The sequence below is a fragment of the Trachypithecus francoisi genome, unplaced genomic scaffold (assembly GCF_009764315.1).
Source record: "Trachypithecus francoisi isolate TF-2019V2 unplaced genomic scaffold, Tfra_2.0 Lachesis_group6, whole genome shotgun sequence".
Taxonomy (NCBI): domain Eukaryota; kingdom Metazoa; phylum Chordata; class Mammalia; order Primates; family Cercopithecidae; genus Trachypithecus; species Trachypithecus francoisi.
Window position 1 is genome coordinate 7747136 of NW_022681471.1, and position 21323 is coordinate 7768458.

The 21323-nt window shown below is 38.8% G+C and overlaps 1 protein-coding gene across 1 annotated transcript in view; it reads right to left on the reverse strand.

Annotated features, from left to right (window-relative positions):
- LOC117078422 (melanoma-associated antigen C3-like) overlaps window positions 1–21323 on the reverse strand; it is a 140677-nt gene that overhangs the window by 30661 nt on the left and 88693 nt on the right. Inside the window, 4 exon segments of the mRNA XM_033201982.1 lie at window positions 595–665; window positions 4003–4142; window positions 7345–7360; window positions 7469–7528. Of these exon segments, the coding sequence (XP_033057873.1) occupies window positions 595–665; window positions 4003–4142; window positions 7345–7360; window positions 7469–7528 (287 nt within the window).

Genomic DNA, 21323 nt, shown 5'->3' on the forward strand with positions numbered 1-21323 from the left:
TCCCTGGATAAGGGATATGCTTGAAGAGAGCACATAGAAAGCTTTTTAATGTAATGGTAATATTATATTTCTTAAGACTTCTGAAGCTGTCTGTCTGCTTGTTTACATTGCACTTGTATATACTCTTTTGAATATGTATTTAAGATGAAAACAAACTAACATCAAAAACCTGATGGGGGCACTCTTTGTATGTGGGCAAGGCTTACTAATCAGAGAGATCTGCATTTGATTATCTGGGGAGGGAGTATACTGGCAGTCATCTAAATGGTATCAAAGTTTTTGCTCTCGAGCCATTTGATTTCTTAAGAGAATGTCTGATTTTTCTTCTGGAGTTGTATGTCTGCTTGAGGAGCATTCTGTTCATGGGGTGATATATATTGTGAAGGAAGTTCATTTTTCCCTCACAGGTATTCTTTAGAGAAGATGAGCTTTCTCTCCAGGTCAAGGTTGCTATAATTGGACAATGTTATGCACAATATACTTATTCAAATCAGAAGCAATACAAAAATATGTAGCTAGTCACTAATAAGGAAGTATATGGGTTGTCTAAATTAGCGGATAGCAAGTCATTCTTGTGTGCAGAGACAAAAGTACTCCGGCCTAGTAGCTTCTACGTCGCAGGTTGATGGCCTCACTCCTGTAGAGTAAGGGACAGCCTGCAGGGGCTGTGAATTCATACATTAAACTCAGATCAACCCTCCAATCATATTTTTCTAACTACATAGCCTTGAAAACTGTTGTATGGATAAAGCTGGAATTTGTGTGTTTTCTGTTACTCTAATCATCTTGTGAACCAGAGACTTGCCATCATTCATTTACATGATAAAGCTTTTTATGAATAAATTGCTGCATTTCTCTATGCCTCTGCAAATGCAGGAGCAATAAATTTCAAGAACATAGATTATTCTCAAAATTATAAATGAGAGAGAAGAAGCAATAATTTAGTAAACTCACAATGTGTGTGTCAAACAAACCTGGCTCTTATAAGTGAAGTTAGAATGACTTTTGTTGCCACCTAGAGCGACAGCAATCAAAGGGAAAACATAAGACTTATAGTCTAATAAATGTAGAACTCTTCATTATATAGCTAACAATGCAGGAGAGATGAAGTGTTTTAGGGACGTTTATGAAGTCTAAGAGTGTAAATTGAGGGATTTCATTCCCAGGGCTGCCAGTGATTCATTGTGATTGGTAAGTAAGAAGAGAAAGACAAGAAGCTTCACTCTTGTGAGGCTTAGGTGGAAAGAAAAGGAGAGACAAGAAAAGAAGTGAAAAGGAAAAGCAGAGTGAAGTTATTATCACATTATTTTTTACAATTCACCTTTAAAGTGGTTCCTGATGCTTCCTCTTTCTTAAATTTTTATTTAATATTAAACATATTTATAAACCATGGTTAATAGTATAACTGTTAATACATACTATTATAACTGTTAAGTTTATCTTAATAATTATAATTTGTAATATAATTTTAATAGCTGCACAGCATTAAATTTTCTACTGGTTAATTAGCCAGTAGCAAGGCAGATGTTGAAAATAGAGAAAAAAATAAGCAGTGGAACAAGGTCCATTCTCAATCCCCTTGAATAAAACAATTTATTCATTAAATATTTCCTGAGCACTTTTGTGTTTGTTTTGTTTTTGTTCTTGCGGGGTTTTTTGATGTGAAAAACACACAAAAGCATAACTACCCATTGACCAATTTTGCAGGAGGACTCCTGCTAATACATCAGGCTGAATTTTAGACAGAATGGTTGAAGAAAATAAATGCTCAACAGTCCACTTTAATATGGTAATTTAGTGGGGAGACGCACTCTCTCCCATTTAGAGACACAAGAAAATATTGCTTCTATGAAAATCTTCTTAACATGGAGAAGTTAGTAATGATGCCAAATTTATGAAATGTTCTTAAAGAGATCTGGGCAAAGTTTGCTACATAGAACAAATTCAAAAAAATATGTAGTTATATGTCTTTCCAATATCATATACTTTTGAAAAATGCAAAATCCTGTGCTAAATGTAACTTTCACTTTCTCAAATCACTTTTATGTCAATAGCCTTATGAAGATATTTCTTAAAATTAAATGATATTTTATGACCTGATTGTTATTCTCTACTTATCATTTATTTAGATTGCAAGAGAAAAACTAATTAGAAAGACTATACTTTTGCTGTTAACTTTCTCAGAGGTAAAATATCATTTTTCTTTAGTGGTTTGTGATGCTACGAATGAATACTTTTCCAGGTTGGGTATTTCCTGGCTGTTAAACATCAGTTAAGTTTTGGCTGACTTCACCTCCATCTATCAACCTCCCTGCTAATCATTTAACAGCTATAGAATAGGTCTGCTCACACAAATGCTTCAGGAAGAATTTCCAATGTGCACATTCTGACCAGAAGAAAAATATGCAGCAAATGTTTGAGAAAGTGAATCATTTTTAGACTTCTGAGCACATATGTTAAACTCAGGGTTTCTCACTGTTAGCACCATCACATCTTAGGAAGTATAATTCTTTCTTGTGTGAGGTCATCCTTTGTCTAATACGATGCTTAGAAGCATCTCTGCCTCTGCTTATTAAATGCCAGTAGCATTCCCTGCTGTCACCAATTACGACAACCGACGATATCTCTAGATATTGCCAAGTATCCCCTAGGTGGCAAAATCTCTTCCAGTTAAGAATGACTCAGTTAAGAACAGTAATTAATGGTCCAGGGAAAATGGATATAAAGATATTAAAAAGCTAGTAAAGCATTTGATATATTAGAAATGCATATAAACAATTCATATTTATAAGATAAAATCTACTGAAGATACAATGAATAAACACTTGTTTTGGTGAGCAAGCTTGGGATTGCAGCTGTAGGCCTGGAAGTGGTAGGAGCTGCAAAGCCTGCCCAGGATTAGCTGTAGTCAGAGCAGGCAGCCAAGGCAGCACAGATCAATTTGACCTCAAGATATACTCAAATATCATAGCAGAGTGAATGAAGCTTTTATTTCGCTCCATTCTTCTCCATAATTCTTCTTCTTATGCCCATAGTCATTATAATTACATAAAGTATTTAAAAACCTTTACAAATTATTTCTTGGAAAACATGAATATGGCAGACTGGAGGCATTTTGTACTCACTTTCTCCATTAAAAAGAACCAAACAGTGAGTCAATAATCACACTTTGAATACATAGTTCAAAGGAAATCACTGGAATTCATTAGAAAGGTGATAGGCAATACTCAAAGCAGAGATGGAGAGGGAAGCAAGGCAGCCTGCTCATCCAGGATCAGCTGTGAGCTGAGAGAGACTCCAAAATACAGGGAAAGGAAAGGTGAGAGCGCCTCAGTGGTCCATATTCTCACCATAGACTCCTACAATCCCAACCACAGGAGATCCCCTCAACCGTCATGGGCCCTGAAACTAACATAGAAAGCTGCCAGGAGATTGTATGATGGCACTGCCTCAGGGTGAATGCTCAAGCTGGGTCCCTCACCCTTCTTGAGACGTAAGCAACGACAACAAAGTACCATTTTAGAGCCCTGCCCTCAACAGACTGAGCACTGCCCTGGAGCCCAGTAGTCCAGGGCTGAGGTGCAAGAGAAGCACGAACTGCTGGCTCAGGGACATAGGCACCAGTGACTATAGACTATGGCATCTGGTGCAGAGGTGGGACCAAGGCATGGGCTGCTGCTTTTAGGACTGAGGCACAAGTGAGGCACCACTGCAGAGCCTCACCCCTGATGAACTACATACTGTCCTGGAGCCCAATGGCATTGACGCCTAGGTGCAAACTAAACGTCCGACGTTTCCCTGGAGATTCAGACACGAGTGACCACAGGCTACTGCAACCGAGGGAAAGACATGAACATTGAGGCTGGGCAAGATAGCACTTTAGAGCCTCACCCCCAACAGACTGCACACTGTCTTGGAGCCAAGCAACACTGAGGATGAGATGCAAAAGAAGATCTGGCTGCTAACCTGAGCTTAGACATGAGCATTCATGGGCTACCACACCTGAGGCTGAGGTGTGAGCACCACTGGGGCTAAGGCACATGTGGCACATGTGTTTTTCACCCACTGGCCTAGACTGCCATCACCGAAGGTGGCATCCAACACCCAGTGGCAGGGCAGCAGCCTGGCCACTGCCACCCTGTCTTTACCAAAGAGACAGATATCATAAAAAAGAATCAAACAGAAATTCTGGAGCCAAATAATGCAGTGAATAAACTAAAAATACATATGAAAGCTTCAACAATATACTCAATCATAACTGACTTATTTTAAGATCACATTTTGCTTGAAGACAGTGTTTTTTGAAATAACACTGTCAGACAAAAATAAAGAAAAATAATAATAAAAGAAACCTTTGGAATACATCTAATAACATAAAGTGACCAAATATAAAAATCACTGAGAGCCCAGAAGGCAAAGAGAGAAAACATGTTTTCAAAGACCTATTTATTGAAATAATAGATGACACTTCCTAAGTTGAGCAAGACACTTAGACATTGAGATACAGGAGGCCCATCAATTCCTAAATAGATACAATGTGAAAAGGTCTCCTCCATAGCACATTATAGTCAAAATATTTATAGATTTTCTTCTTTTTTTTCCAAGATGACAGATTGGAAGCATTATAAGCATACTTATCCCGCTTAGTAAGACAAAATTGCACGTAGAGAGTCATGCTGTAAAATTTATTCCTAAGAAACAACATAAGAACTGAAAGAAACCACAGACCCTTTGAATGAAGTGGCAGGCAACGGACTACATCATAAAACAGACGGAAAACCGTTAGTCCCCAGAGCATGAGAGAGGGACAGACTGCTGTCATGACATATACTCCCACAGGGGAGCCAGGCAATACAAGTCATGAGGGAAGACTTCAAACCTACTCAGCTCTAGAGGTGATTCAGTGAAAAGTAAGGAATATGTAAGTAGGAGCAACATCAGGACATGCTTTGTGTGCACTCCCAGATTCCAGCAGGAATGGAGGGAAGCCATTCCTGATCCCACCTCACAGGGAACATTGCAGAAGTCTAACTCAGGCTGCAGTCACAGGTTGAGAAAAGTGCCCAATTGGGATTTGTGATATAATCCTTAGTAAGGACAAAGCTGATTGGCCAGAACCGAGGGGCAAGTGAGAAGTGTGCTACGGCAACAGGCACATGAGCTTCATGGCCCTGCTTTGCAGGTGGACTGGAAAGGATGCGGCCTGAAAGATATGGTTTCTGTGTCCATAGGGAAAGCTTACGGCCTGGGACAGTTTTAAATTCTGAGCACAGGCCACTTGAAACCCAGTTAGCTGCTGCTAGTAGAACACTGTGGGTATGAAAACTGACTTGCCAAGCGTGTGGGAGCTGAGTGGGGCTTATTGCAACCTGCTGTCTCCCACTTTTCAGGCAGAATTTTTTGTGCAGCGGAGGCAGCTGTATTCCTGCCTGGAACATTACCCCACCAGCCAGGGAACTGCCCTCGGATCCCCACTGGGGCCACTGCTTGCACCTGCACGTGGGAGGCCAGAATGCAGACTTGCCTGACCCAGTTTAATAACTTCTGAGGCACAATGAAATCATCCCAATGCCTCCATGTTCAATTTCAGGCACCAACAAGTCCCTGAGGTATTAAATGCATTGCTTTTCTGCGGTCTTGCCACCTTCAGGAGCTTACTAAGAAAATGAAGAAGAGCCATGATCACTCCCCTCAATTAGCCTCTTCCCTTGGCTGAGAAATGTGTTTCCGGTCTTGAGAACACAGAAGTTTTGCATTTGCTCATGAGAGATCTGAAACCGTCTGACACTGCCCTGCATCTTTTCCATTCCCTCTAAATAGAGAAAACTCTTCTCCTGTCTCCTACCTTCTGCTCTGACATCCATTCACTGACACCTAGGCACAAAAAGCCTAGTTCACCCAATGGGAGAAATAGCTAAGGTGGGCCTCTTACAGGCTATGAACAACATTTCAAAGTTTAAGTCCCTACCCTCTTCCAATACAATGTCCTTTTCATTTCTCTAGCTCAGTAGTGCTCAAATTGGGGGTGATTTTGCACCCCATCCCAATAAGACATTTTGCAGTCTGGAAATATTTTTGGTTGTCACAACTGGGGTGGCTCTTGGTGCTATCGGCATCTATTGAATAGAAACTAGGAATGCTGCTAATCATTCTAAATTCAGCAAGATGGCACTCCCTCAAAAAACCCAAAGAACTATCTGCCTCAAAATGTCAGTAGTAATAAAGGTGAAAAACACTGTAGCTCATTCCTTAATAGGCCACCCAAAGAGATTTCAGATGTTTTCATTTATAAAATTATGCATATATTTTGGCAAATCAACAGCTGTTTCTCACCACTGATGGTTAAACAAGGGAAAGAATAAGGAGATTGATATTATAATGAGCTCATTCTACGCCAGGTACAGTGTTCAATACTTCAGATTTATATTATCACATTTAATCTGCATTAAAAATGTCACAACATGTAGTAACAAGGGTTATTTTTATTTTACAAAGTTAAAAGAAAACTGAATTTTGAACAAATTGAAAGATCAATTCAGATTACAGCACCTGTAAATGGCAGAGCAGAAACTTACTATTAATGACTGTATGGCCTCAGAGCTGTTGTCAGTCATCTCAATTTCACAAAGATCTCCTCATTCACTCATCTTTTACCCTCAAGCATTGTCTTCTGTAGAGATTCCTGAATTATTCCAATGGAAAGTCAAAAACAGAAATTTGATATTCAACAAGGAATATTATGTAGGGTTTTGCTGTTGTTTCCTGAAAATTTTTCAATATACTGAATAAGCTATGGGAAAGCAAGCGGAAATAGTGTGGGCTTATAAAACCTCTCACCCTGTGACTAACCAAAATGAACAGAAAGAATTCATCAATGCTGAAACTTGAAACAAAACTGACTCTTCCTCAATATAATTCTTGAGGTATGATTCAGATCCAGTATAATTTGGCCCAGATTTAAAGAAGACTCAAAACTCATTATGTAACCTCTATCATTACCTTGGTCCAGATCTTCCAATTTGAAGACGCAAGGAAATTAGACTTCAGCAGATCTGGAGGAAGTGTAGGCTGCACTGTGTGGAGCTTGTTTCTCCACTAGAGATAAGCATTCCTGAGAAACTAAATGCTGGAAGAGATGCAAAGCCACACAACCTATGTGATTGCCTACCTAACTACCTGCCAACCTGAAGTTTACCTTCCTTCTAACCAGACAGAATTTCAGAGAGAAGTAGAAGCAATCTCTTGAGAATCAGAGCCACAGCCTTCTGCACAGAAAAATACATAGATTCAAACAGAACAAAAACCTCAACAACCTTGGACTTTTTATGAAAGTGAATTTCTCACTTTGAGAGGGAGTAAACTGAAACACAAAAAGGCCGTTCTTCACCAACAGATGAGAGTATCAAACTAAGCAACTAAGAAACAGACCAACAACTAAGAAACAAACTTCCTGACTGCAACTACTCACAGCCCCAGATATCTCCTCACTGTCCCCCAAGCCCCCTGTTCCCATAAAGGAGCAAAATGTCTGAACAAAGAATAAAAATAATAAATGTGCAAATTGTTCAGTGCATGTTTCAAGGCATTGGTCCAAAAAAATATGCAGACCAGTTCTGGAAGTTGGGCTAAAAAAGACAGATTCTGAAGTTGCAACTGGAAGATTTCTCTAGTAGGTCCGGAGGGGTGATTGATGCTCTGTACTTTTTCACATCCATGTTTGAGAACCACTGTTCAAAGTGGAGAGAGAGGGTGAAGTCAAAAATTTTCCTAGAACAGAGATAGCAAGGAAAATGTATTCATCTATTTTTGGCAGTGGGGACAATCCATGGCCTCAATTCAAAATAAATGAGAAGAAAAACAAATAGTAACAACATAGGACCAATATGTAAAATGCTCTGTAACGTGGAAGGGAAGAGCACAGGAATACAGCAAGCAAAAACAGCTAGCTAAGTAGTATTTTTGCCACATTCTGCAGTAGTGGCTGAAGAACAAAAATGACCACAGATATTTAACAATTGGAGAAACTAAAAAGTAACTCTAAAATCAATAGGAAAAAATAAGGAACATAATCAACCCTATAAAAAATTTAGTCAGTAATTTAAAGTATAGTCTTGGGAAACATTAAAACAACACAGGAAATGAAGAGATTTTATAAATATGTAGATGTATTCATAAAAACATATTTTCATAAAAATATGAAAACATCCAAAGTTAGGATCACTGTTTTGGAATTAGGCTTACTCACTGTGGGACTGAATTTGGGAAGAAGTAATCATTTATTCACTTTAGCTTATTGTAATTTTGGCCTTCAGAATCAGCCAAAACTTATTTTGAATGTAGCTTTAACAAGAAATACTTATGTGACCCTGGCTCAATGTTTGACTTTTCTCAACTTCAGCTTTGTGCCCTGAAAATTGGAGATAAAATGTGTTCCTGTCTCACAAGATGGTTGTGGGAGTTTCATAAATCCCGGAGAAAATACAAAGAAGATTTCAAGCATCAGATGTGGCTATTAATATTTCATAGAGAAGAATTTAAAGAAACTCTTGTGGCTCTAAAAGTAACATTTGAAAATTTTAAATTGAATGTGCATTTTAAAAATATGAAACAAAAACTTAGCAGAATAAAAATTAGTTGATATCTTTGGTATTCCTCAGATAGGAAATGAAACAAAACAGGCTAAATAAAGTCAGAGAAAAAAAACGTAATGTGATGATGAACGAGAACAAATATGTAAGTCCAATCAGCTCCCCATTTAATGAGAAGACTCATGGACAAATTAATGATAATAACCAATAGCATTATATTTGCAAACAAACAAACACAAAACTTCCAAAACAATGTGACTTAGAAAAGTTGAAAGTAAAAATTTTTGACTGAAATTTACCAGATGATATAAACAAAAATGGGAACAGACATCTATCTATTCCTTTAAAAGGCAAAATTTGGAAATGGCACATCTCAACTCACAACTCATTAGAACTCAGTCACGTGGCCAAGCAGAGTTGCAAAACAAGCTGGGGAATGTAGTCTGGTCATTCATGCAACCAGCTAAACATCAAGTGTTCTAGTACTGAAGGAGGGTTTGTGGAATAACTAGCAGTGTGTGACAAAGAGTATTGCTTTTAAGTAGGGAACAAAGCAAGGAAGTTTGTGAGAACTAGTACTTCACGTTCCTGTGGAAGTGTCAGACAATGCATTCAATCAAGGGACAGAATAATAACCACAGATGTCAGAAAGTAGAAGGAAAAATAATTACTATTTGCAGATAATACAAAATTATACCTGCAGAAGTCTAAAAATACCAACTGAAGATGTCTCAGAATCAATAAAAGAACAGAGTAAAATGAAAAATTATTTTAATAACTATAATTTCATGTAGTTAACAACTACTTAGTAACTACAATGAGAAAAAAGTCACATTTATACAAGAAATAGCAGCAGCAACACAGTAACAACAGTAACACTAAATTTAATTATTAGAAATAAACCTGATGTGAATTGGACAGAAGTAATGTGAAGTGGTTATGAAGTCTCCACAGTAAAGCCAAAGTGATACTTCAAAAATGCAAAGCAATTCAATCACCTCTGTTGCTTAAAGCTCTGTCCACTGAAGTTAGAAAAGATTCAAGTTTCTTTCCATGGCTTAGGCAACTCTGACTTCATGTCCGATAACTTCTTCCTTTGCTTCAACTTGCCTCTTCTAGGCAGGAAATTCAGCCATATCAGCGTCCCTTTAGTTTCTGAATATACCAACCTATTTCTTGCCTTAAGACACTTGTAGTAGCTATTTCCTCTTCCTGGAAGGCTCTTCCCCCAGATTTTCTTATGTCAGACTCCTTTCTATCAATTCATGTTCTAGCTGAAAAGTCACATAATTTGAAAAATATCTCTGACCCCTCTTTGTCAACAATAAACACACCCTCTGCTATGAAATCATTGTCTATTACACTGTTATATGACAATATCAGATGAAAAACACTAAATTATACCATATCACAGAGTATAATTAGAATATTCCCAAGAGTACATTGAATGTCACTATTAGATAATTAGAATGTCATATTTGATATTTATGTGTTAGATATTAGATTTAAGTATTAGATATTTAGATACTAGATAGATTCATATTAGATAATTAGAATGTCATTACTACATAATGATTGAAATTATAAAATTATATTTGTATAATAGTGTATATTCATATTATCATACATAAAAATAGATTATATGAGTAGTACAGTATATGACATTGATATAGTCATATGAATACATTAGAAAATAGAAAATATCTCATTGTATTGTATCTTTACACAATATATTCAACAAAATAGTAACCTGGTGACAGGCTTAGATAATTGTTAATTTGTCTTTCATACTTTGCTCTGTTATCTGATTTTTTAATAGATAGATAGATAGATGAATTAATAGACACACTCAGGAAGGAAAAGTTCAATTAGTTAAGATACAAGTACAGAAAACTCTCTAACCGGCTTAAATGAAAAGGACATTATTAACTCACTTTCTCAAAATTCCTAAAAAGAGTGCTGTCTTTAGTCATGTAGGAAGGCAATAGAAATTTATTAACTACATAATTATGTGCCTTTCTGTTTCTGAAATGTAACAGTGAGAAAAACTGTGTCCTCATTTCACTCACATTCTGGAGAAGTTGAGAGAAAATAAATCTAGAGATAAATATGTTCAATATATTTGGATAAATTTCAGTTTCTGCTAGGCACTACAAAAAAGCAAAATTAAGGAAATATGGTAGAGAGTTGCAGTGAAGTTTGCTTTGGTCTGAGTGATCTCTAAAGGCCTTTCAAAAAGAGGTATCATTTCAGTTGAGGTTTAAATGACAAGACAGCTCTGTAATGATATAGGCGAGTTCCAAGGAGAACAAACAGCAAAGACAAAAACCTGCATGGAAAGTACGGTTGGAGTGAAGAGAATGACTGGGGGATCAAATAGAGATGAGGATGGAGAGAAAAGCAGGGCCAGATACTAAAAGGCCTTGGAGACGAGGATGGGGAAGGAGAAGAGAATCAGATTCAGCTCCTCCTGGGGCCTCATACGGAGGCATAGGGTGGGAGGACTGAATCATGCTCACATAAATGTTCTCTGCGCTTTCAGAGAATATCTCACATATTCTTCCTTTATTTGCTAACTCTTTTGTATGCATTCGAATCACTTATTTTTTTTCTTTAAAATCTCACATCAATTCTACAAGGTCACTAATGCTTATTTTACAAATAAAGAAACTGCATTTGTTTCCTATTGCAGCTATAAAAATTTCCACAAACTCAGTGGCTTAAAACAACACATTAAAGCTATAGAAACAATAAACATGGAAATAATAATTTCATGATTCAAATCTCTGCCTCAATGTCACCCCCTCAGAGAGGCTTTATTTGATTACCTTATTTAAAGTACTACTCTATGCTATTCACTCATCATCTTTTTCATAGCAACTATCACCACTGAAATCATTTATTTCCATGTTTATTGTTTCTGTAGTTTAAAAGTGTCCTCCCAAAGGCATGTGTTGAAAAATAATCCCCAATGCAACAACGTTGGGAGGTGGGACCTAACGGGAGGCATTTAGATCATGAGGGCTCCACTTTCACGAATAGATTTATGTTGATTATGATCTCTTGCTCTCTCATCCATATGCCCACATCATGCCTTCTACCATGTTATAGTGCAAGCAAAATGACTTTAGCCATATGTGGCCCTTCGGTCTTTGATTTCCCACATTCTATTTATCTGGTTCTATGTGAGCCAAATAAATCTCTGTTTATCATAAGTTTGCATAAGTAATTTGTATTATGTCAAAGAATAACATAACAAAATGTATAGTTTATTTTACAATATAATAAATATGATTTATAAATATAATTTTATAAAATTACAAAACATTTTACCAAAATATGTGATATGTGAAAATATATATATATAATTTAAAATATGTGTGTTAGATTTCTAGGCCTGCCATAACAAAGTACCATGAGCTGGCTATCTTAAAACAACAGAAACCTTTTTTTTTTTTTGAGGCAGAGTCTCGCTCTGTCACCAGGCTGGAGTGCAGTGGAGTGATCTCGGCTCACTGCAATCCCCACCTCCCGGGTTCAAGTGATTCTCCTGCCTCAGCCTCCCAAGTAGCTGGGACTACAGGTGCGCACCACCCTGCCCAGCTAATTTTTTGTATTTTAGTGGAGACGGGGTTTCACCATGTTGGCCAGGATGGTCTCGATCTCCTGATATCACGATCTGCCCGCCTTGGCCTCCCAAAGTGCTGGGATTACAGGCGTGAGCCACCGCACCCAGCCAACAACAGAAACGTTTCAGCTCACATTTCTGAAGACAAGAAACCAAAATCTAGATGTTGGCAGGGTTGGTTTCTTCTGGAGGTTCTAAAGGAGAATATGTTCCATGTCATTTTCACAGCTTCTAGTGTTGCTGGAAAACTTAATTGCCTTATAGGTTCATCACCTCAATTTCTACCTCTGTCATCACATGGCATTCTCCCGGTGTGCCTCAGTGTCTGTGTCTCTTTTCCTCTTCTTATACAGACATAAGTCATATTAGATTAGGTCTCACCCTAATGACATCATCTTAACTTGATTATATGTGCAAATAACCTATTTTCCAGTAAGATCACATTCACAGGTACTGAGGGTTAAAACTTCAATATATTCTTGGGCAATGCAATTCATTGTATAAAAATAAGATTTTAAATTGTGTTGTTATATTAAGAAGTGTTACTATCACATTGATCAGGCTTTTACAATATTTTATCTTTTGTTTATCTTTATTTACTATCACTACCAAGACCACAAATAACCCTACAGTGCGCTGTAATAGTAAACAATAATAGAACCTAACCAAGTTAGGAGTCTCCGTGATAATTTCCCAGAAGGAAAAACACACAAACTGAGAACATTCTTCAGTTGGGACCTAGTAAGGCAGTGGGGTGTGCGTGTGTGTGTGTGTGTGTGAGAAAGATACAGAGTGAGAAAAAAATGAGTGAGTGAGAAAGAGAAATAATATACCAGCTAGTAAGTAACAAGTGTGACTGTCCCAAATTAGCCAGAGACCACCAGCACATTCAAATAATTAAAATGTTAGTGTGATAAGAGAGTGAGCACAGGAGTGTCTGAAAGCAGATGAAGTTAGACATGAACTCATGAGATACATCATTTTACATACCTTTTAGAATATTCTGGCTTATTTTAAACTTTAGCATAAATTCAACAGAAAAATTCATACGTCACAATAATAATGACTCCATACTGGCAAAGATGCAGTGAATGGGCACATCCACCTACCCTAAGCTTTCATTCTTAGCACCATACACATCTACCTCACCCTTTAAGCCTTAGTTCAGACCTCATCGCCTAAATGAGGACTATCAGAACACTCCCTTTATTATGTCAACATTTTGCCCACCCGCAGGAGTCCCAGCGGCCCACCTTGCTCTAGTTTTCTTCTTCTTCTTCTTCTTCTTTTTTTTTTGGCATAGCGTTTTGTCATCCTCTGTCATATTCTATACATCACTTACTTCTTATTATTAGGGCTGTTTATTATCTGCCATATACCATTAGAATTTAAGCTTCAAGATTCCAAGAGAGCAAGAAATCTTATCTATTTTGTTCACTTAATAAATATTATTGAAGTAAATAAATGAATGAATTTGCTTTGCAAATTGATATAACTGGCTGGAAATCATATGATTATATAAAGTAAAAACCTTACATTTTCTATACTTTGATAAAAAATTTCTACCTCTTAGGAAAAATTCTAAAGAGATAATATGAACTGCAAAAAAAGGATTTGTATAGAAATGTTTACAGCACAGTTATGAAAATGTGAAAACAAATGTCTAATATAGGTAAATGCTAAGTAAATACATGAAATTATATATAGCCACTAAAATTATTTTATTTTGAGCCTTTAATAATATAACAACATAAATATCTTCTTAAACTCTTAATGAAAATGAAAATATTAAAATAGTAAACATTCCTTCCTAATTAACATATTAAATAAAAATAATGAGATAGTTCCAGTGGTTTCTAAATGCATTTATTAACTCAAAAATTATTTATTTGGTATCTTACTGTAGGTGCTGAAGATACAACAGTGAATGCAACAGACAAAATATCCTGCTATTATGGATCTTATATTTTAGTGTGAATTAAAAGTCAATAAAATATGATATAATATCAGGTATTGTAAGTGCTGTGAAGAAAGCTAAGTAGACTTTAAGGGTAGAGAGGTATGGTAAGAGCTATAAAGAAAATCAGGTAGCCTCTAAGGGTAGAGAATGAAGAAGGTGCTATTTCAGATATGATGGTCAGAGAAACTCTCTTTCAGAAGTTGGTATTTGAATAATGACCAAAATAAACTCAGGGAGTGTGATACAAACTCCTAGAAGAAGAGAAATCCAAGCTATGGGACCAGCAAGTGCAAAGACTCTGGTGTGAAAAACAAGCTTGGCATGTTCAAAGAGACACAAGAATGCCTCTGTAGCTAGAGCAGAGAGATCAAGGCAGAAAGCAGTAAGAAATAAAGTGGAAAGTTAGGCAGAGTTCACATAAGGCAACACTTTGTAAACTATGATAGAGAGATTTGGGTTTCATTTCGTTGTAATGGCTATCCAGTGGAGAACTTTGTACATAAGAGAGAAATTATTTATCTCATGATTTAAAGGATAACTCTGACACCTGGGTTGAATTAAAAAATACCATTTGACCCAGCCATCCCATTACTGGGGATATACCCAAAGGATTATAAGTCATGCTGCTATAAAGACACATGCACATGTATGTTTATTGCAGCACTATTCACAATAGCAAAGACTTGGAATCAACCCAAATGTCCATCAGTGACAGACTAGATTAAGAAAATGTGGCACATATACACCATGAAATACTATGCAGCCATAAAAAAGGATGAGTTCGTGCCCTTTGTAGGGACATGGATGCAGCTGGAAACCATCATTCTCAGCAAACTATCGCAAGAACAGAAAACCAAATATTGCATGTTCTCACTCATAGGTGGGAATCGAACAATGAGATCACTTGGACACAGGAAGGGGAATATCACACACCGGGTCCTATTGTGGGGAGGGGGGAGGAGGGAGGGATAGCATTAGGAGATATACCTAATGTAAATGACGAGTTAATGGGTGCAGCACACCAACATGGCACAGGTATACATATGTAACAAACCTGCACATTGTGCACATGTACCCTAGAACTTAAAGTATAATAAAAAAACAAAAAACAAAACAAAACAAAATGGTAGCAAGAAAAGAAGCAGGGAGACTAGTACTTGATATTGTATACTATAGTCAATTGGTGAAGCTGGTTTAGATAGAGATGGCAGTGGTGAAAGATCACAATAAATAACAACATTCTGGATAACTTTTAAAGATAGTAACAACAGGAATTGCTGATGAACTGGATACAGTAGGTAAGTGAAAAAGAACAATCAAAGATCAATTCTAGCTTCTGGTTTGAGCAACTGAGTTAATAATTGTTTCATTTTTTAATTTTATTTTAAATTTTTTTTACTTTTAACTTTTTGGGGTATGTAGTAGGTGTATTTATTTATGGAGTGCATGAGATGTCTTGACACAGGCTGGAGTGTGAAATAATCACATCATGGAGAATGGGGTATCCATCCCCTCGAACATTTACCCTTTGTGTTACAAACTATCCCACTCCACTCGGTCAATTATTTAAGAATATACAATTAACATATTGTTGACTTTAGTCAGTTAATGGAAGCAATGGGAAAAATGGAGGAAGAGTAGTTCTGCGTATGGCTTTATGGGAGAGGCATTGGTGGGGTGCTATCTTACAGAATTAAAAGAAACCTTTCAGACATCCAAGTGGTTATGTCTAACATGCGGTTCAATATAGATGTGTAGATTTAAGGGGCTACATCTAGAATAGATTTATAAATTAGAAAGTCATCAGTATATTGGCAATAGTTAAAGCTGGGAGGGTGAATGAGATCACCAAAGGAGTGAATATAGATGGAGAAAATGTCTAATGATTGAGCGTTGGCTTTCTCTAACATTTAAAGTCTAGGCAGAGAAGAAGGAGCCCAAAAGGAGATGGGAATAGCCAGCAGGGTAAGAGGAAAACTAGCCAGGATGATGAAGTATACTGGAAGCCACGTAAAGAGGGCATTTTAAAGAATAGAGAGGGGCAAACTTTACAAAATGCTGCTTCTAGCTTAAATAAGACGGGAAGTAAAAGTCAGCTATTTAATTCAGCAATGTTAAGATCACTAAGTGTCACTGATAATAGTAAATTTGATGGGTGATGGGTATGAGAGTTGTTGAGTGACTTCAAAGGAAAATGAAAGTGGAAGAAGTGGACACAGAGTGCAGAGAAATGGGGTTATGCATGGAAGATAATGTAGGTTTACGAGAAGCTTGTTTGAAGATGGAAGAAATTACATGTTTATGTACTGAGACAGATGAACTGTAGAGAGGGAGAAAATAATAATGCTGAAGAAGGGGGTTATTTTTAATAGCAAATCTCTTACACAAAGAAGAAAGAATGGGATTCCATGCACAAATAGAAGATGTTGATTGTAGCAATAAATACAGTTCATCTGAGTTAGAAGGCAAGACTCAACTCCGGAGGTGGGTCACGGACACCGAACCAAATTGAGGACTAGCTGAAACAGGGATGGGGTGGAATCACCTTTCCATAAGACATGCCCATCAGTGTGCCATGTCAGTTTACCATTGCCATGGCAACACCCAGAAGTTACTGCCTCTCTCTGTGGCAACAACCCAACAACCTGGAAGTTACCAGACTTTTTCTAGAAATTTTTGCATAATCCACCTCTTAGTTTGCATATAATTAAAATGGGTATAAACAGAACTGCAGAACTGCCTCTGAGCTGCTATTCTGGGCACACCGCCTATGGTGTGGCTCTGCTCCCCAAAGAGCAGTACCACTGCTACTGCTGTACACTGTTGCTTCAATAAAAGTTACTGTCTAACACCACCGGCTTGCCCTTGAATTCTTTCCTGAGAGAAGCCAAGAATCCTTGCAGGCTAAGCCCCAATTGTGGGGCTTCCTTGCCCTGCATCATCTGGTGACCAATGAAAGGACAAAGACAGCAAGTGAAAGAATGGTGAGAGACAACGAGAGACAGCAGTTACACGACAGCAAAAGAATGGCAAGAGAATGGTGAGAGGGTGAGAGACAACAGTTGGCAAGATGATAGGCAGAAGGACGATCAGCAGAAATATGGTGAGGCAGTCTGTGATCTAGCCTGCAAGAGATACAACACTGAGGCTATGACAATAAAAGCTGCTAACACAACAGAACTGTAACACTAGTCAAAGACTCTTCTCAAAGCCATCATTTTCTCTGGCAAGTGTCAGAGTTGAGCAGACAGGCAAGTGGTTGCAGTGTCACTGCCTCATGTGAAACTCACTGCTCTGACCAGTAGGCCAGTAGGTTACTGCTCCTTGTGCCCATCCCCCATGTGACAGCCAAGCTCACCCAAGCTGAGAAAACCTAGAAAGACCTTCACCCGAGTCCCATTTGGAAGATCAATTAGCACCATTTTGGCTCCTACAGATGGGTGAGTGTCCATTGTACCCCTCTCCAATATCAGGAGAACTAGGGAATAAATAAAAGCCTTTGGTTAAGTGGTCAGTTAAAAGTCCCCTGTTGTTTGAATGCCCTGAAGCACATCCTGGTCACTTCTTCCCCTAGTCCCTTCTCATCTGACTCCATTTTATTGTTTCACTAGTCATTTGATTTTCAGTGCTAAAATGTATGTTTTGTTTGCAGTCTTATATTTGCTTTTGAATTTCTGTTAACTGTATTTGGACAATTGTTTAAGGCAGGATGCTTGTTTGGGGAGGTCCTCCATTGTGTTCACTCTGGGATGCCAGAGTTACGTTGTTTTATGACCTCGGCTTGGTGTTGGGTTAAGTGTTGGCTTCTTCCTGGGTGTCCTGGGATTTTCAGCATTTGGTGAGGGGACCCTTGTAAGCTGAAACTTGGGTACTCCAGGTTTTCATCATTGGTATTATGGGTCGCCCCCACATAATGCTCTGGTGTTTTCAGTATTAACATTACTTCTACGATGTGAGTTATAGCCCCTCCTCCTAGGGAAATATTGCTCTCACGTTTTTGTTGTTTTGTTTTGTTTTGTTTTTTTGCCCTGAAGTTAGAAGTTACTATTTTCCTAATAGCCAGTTTCAAGTCCCTTCCTGTGTGCTGTCTTACAACTACCTTGCTCAAGTCCCTCTCGGTCAAAGAGACTGGAAGTTTCCAGATCCCTGGCTTGATGGATGACCATCTACAGAGGTAGGCAAGTGGCCAGGCGAACATTTTTTTTTAAGTGTCTCCACTGCTGAGGGGAATTCTCTGGCGAGTTAAGGACTTTAAGGTTTCTGCTTGGGCAACATTGTTTACCCCTTCTCTTCCTCTCATCCGCAGTCACCATGTGTTTATCCCTCCTCTCTGCTTAATTCTTACTCTCTGTGGAATTTAAGCTCAACATTTTACTGCCGATTTGTAGCTAATAATTTGCTTTGTAACACCTTGATACCTACATTTAAACCTTCCCTTCAGGAAGTGAAAGTCTAAAGGGAAAGGGCTAATATCTAGTACCTACAAAGAACTCAAACAAATTTAAAAGAAAAAAACAACCCCATCAAAAAGTGGGCAAAGGATATGAACAGACACTTCTCAAAAGAAGACATGCATACAGCCAATAGGCACATGAAAAAATACTCATCATCACTCGCCATCAGAGAAATGCAAATCAAAACCACAATGAGATACCATCTCACACCAGTTAGAATGGCAATCATTCAAAAGTCAGGAAACGACATATACGGGGGCGGAGCAAGATGTCCGAATAGGAACAGCTCTAGTCTCCAACTCCCAGCGCGAGCGACACAGAAGACCGGTGATTTCTGCATTTTCAACTGAGGTACTGGGGTCATCTCACAAGGGAGTGCCGGACAATCGGTGCTGGTCAGCTGCTGCAGCCTGACCAGCGAGAGCTGAAGCAGGGCGAGGCATCGCCTCACCTGGAAGCGCAAGGGGGAAGGAAATCCGTTTTCCTAGCCAGGGGAACTGAGACACACAACACCTGGAAAATCGGGTAACTCCCACCCCAATACTGCACTTTAAGGAAACAGGCACACCAGGAGAATATATCCCACACCTGGCCGGGAGGGTCCCACGCCCATGGAGCCTCCCTAATTGCTAACACAGCAGTCTGCGATCTAACAGCAAGGCAGCAGCGAGGCTGGGGGAGGGGCGCCTGCCATTGCTGAGGCTTAAGTAGGTAAACAAAGCCGCTGGGAAGCTCGAACTGGGTGGAGCTCACAGCAGCTCAAGGAAACCTGCCTGTCTCTGTAGACTCCACCTCGGGGACAGGGCACAGTTAACAACAACAACACAAAGCAGCAGGAACCTCTGCAGACGCAAACGACTCTGTCTGACAGCTTTGAAGAGAGCAGTGGATCTCCCAACACGGAGGTTGAGATCTGAGAAGGGACAGACTGCCTGCTCAAGTGGGTCCCTGACCCCTGAGTAGCCTAACTGGAGACATCCCCCACTAGGGGCAGTCTGACACCCCACACCTCACAGGGTGGAGTACACCCCTGAGAGGAAGCTTCCAAAGCAAGAATCAGACAAGTCCTTTGCTGTTCAGCAATATTCTATCTTCTGCAACCTCTGCTGCTGATACACAGGCAAATAGTGTCTGGAGTGGACCTCAAGCAATCTCCAACAGACCTGCAGCTGAGGGTCCTGACTGTTAGAAGGAAAACTATCAAACAGGAAGGACACCTATACCAAAACCGAATCAGTACGTCACCATCATCAAAGACCAGAGGCAGATAAAACCACAAAGATGGGGAAAAGCAGGGCAGAAAAGCCGGAAATTCAAAAAATAAGAGCGCATCTCCCCCTGCAAAGCAGCGCAGCCCATCGCCAGCAACGGATCAAAGCTGGTCAGAGAATGACTTTGACGAGATGAGAGAAAGGCTTCAGTCCATCAAACCTCTCAGAGCTAAAGGAGAAATTACGTACCCAGCGCAAAGGAACTAAAAATCTTGAAAAAAGAGTGGAAGAATTGACAGCTAGACTAATTAATGCAGAGAAGGTCATAAACGAAATGACAGAGATGAAAACCATGACACGAGAAATACGTGACAAATGCACAAGCTTCAGTAACCGACTCGATCAACTGGAAGAAAGAGTATCAGCGATTGAGGATCAAATGAATGAAATGAAGCGAGAAGAGAAGTCTAAAGAAAAAAGAAGAAAAAGAAATGAACCAAAGCCTGCAAGAAGTATGGGATTATGTAAAAAGACCAAATCTACGTCTGATTGGGCCTGAAAGTGAGGGGGAAAATGGAACCAAGTTGGAAAACACTCTTCAGGATATCATCCAGGAGAACTTCCCCAACCTAGTAGGGCAGGCCAACATTCAAATTCAGGAAATACAGAGAACGCCACAAAGATACTCCTCGAAGAGCAACTCCAAGACACATAATTGCCAGATTCACCAAAGTTGAAATGAAGGAAAGAATCTTAAGGGCAGCCAGAGAGAAAGGTCGGGTTACCCACAAGGGAAGCCCATCAGACTAACAGCAGATCTCTCAGCAGAAACTCTACAAGCCAGAAGAGAGTGGGGGCCAATATTCAACATTCTTAAAGAAAAGAATTTTCAACCCAGAATTCATATCCAGCCAAACTAAGTTTCATAGTGAAGGAGAAATAAAATCCTTTACAGATAAGCAAATGCTTAGAGATTTTGTCACTACCAGGCCTCCTTACAAGAGACCCTGAAGGAAGCCCTAAACATGGAAAGGAAAAACGGTACCAGCCATTGCAAAAAATGCCAAAATGTAAAGACCATCGAGGCTAGGAAGAAACTGCATCAACTAACGAGCAAAATAACCAGTTAATATCATAATGGCAGGATCAAGTCCACACATAACAATATTAACCTAAATGTAAATAGACTAAATGCTCCAATTAAAAGACACAGACTGGCAAACTGGATAAAGAGTCAAGACCCATCAGTCTGGTGTATTCAGGAGACCCATCTCACATGCAGAGACATACACAGGCTCAAAATAAAGGGATGGAGGAAGATGTACCAAGCAAATGGAGACAAAAAAAAGCAGGGGTTGCAATCCTAGTCTCTGATAAACAGACTTTAAACCATCAAAGATCAAAAGAGACAAAGAGGCCATTACATAATGGTAAAGGGATCAATTCAACAGGAAGAGCTAACTATCCTAAATATATATGCAC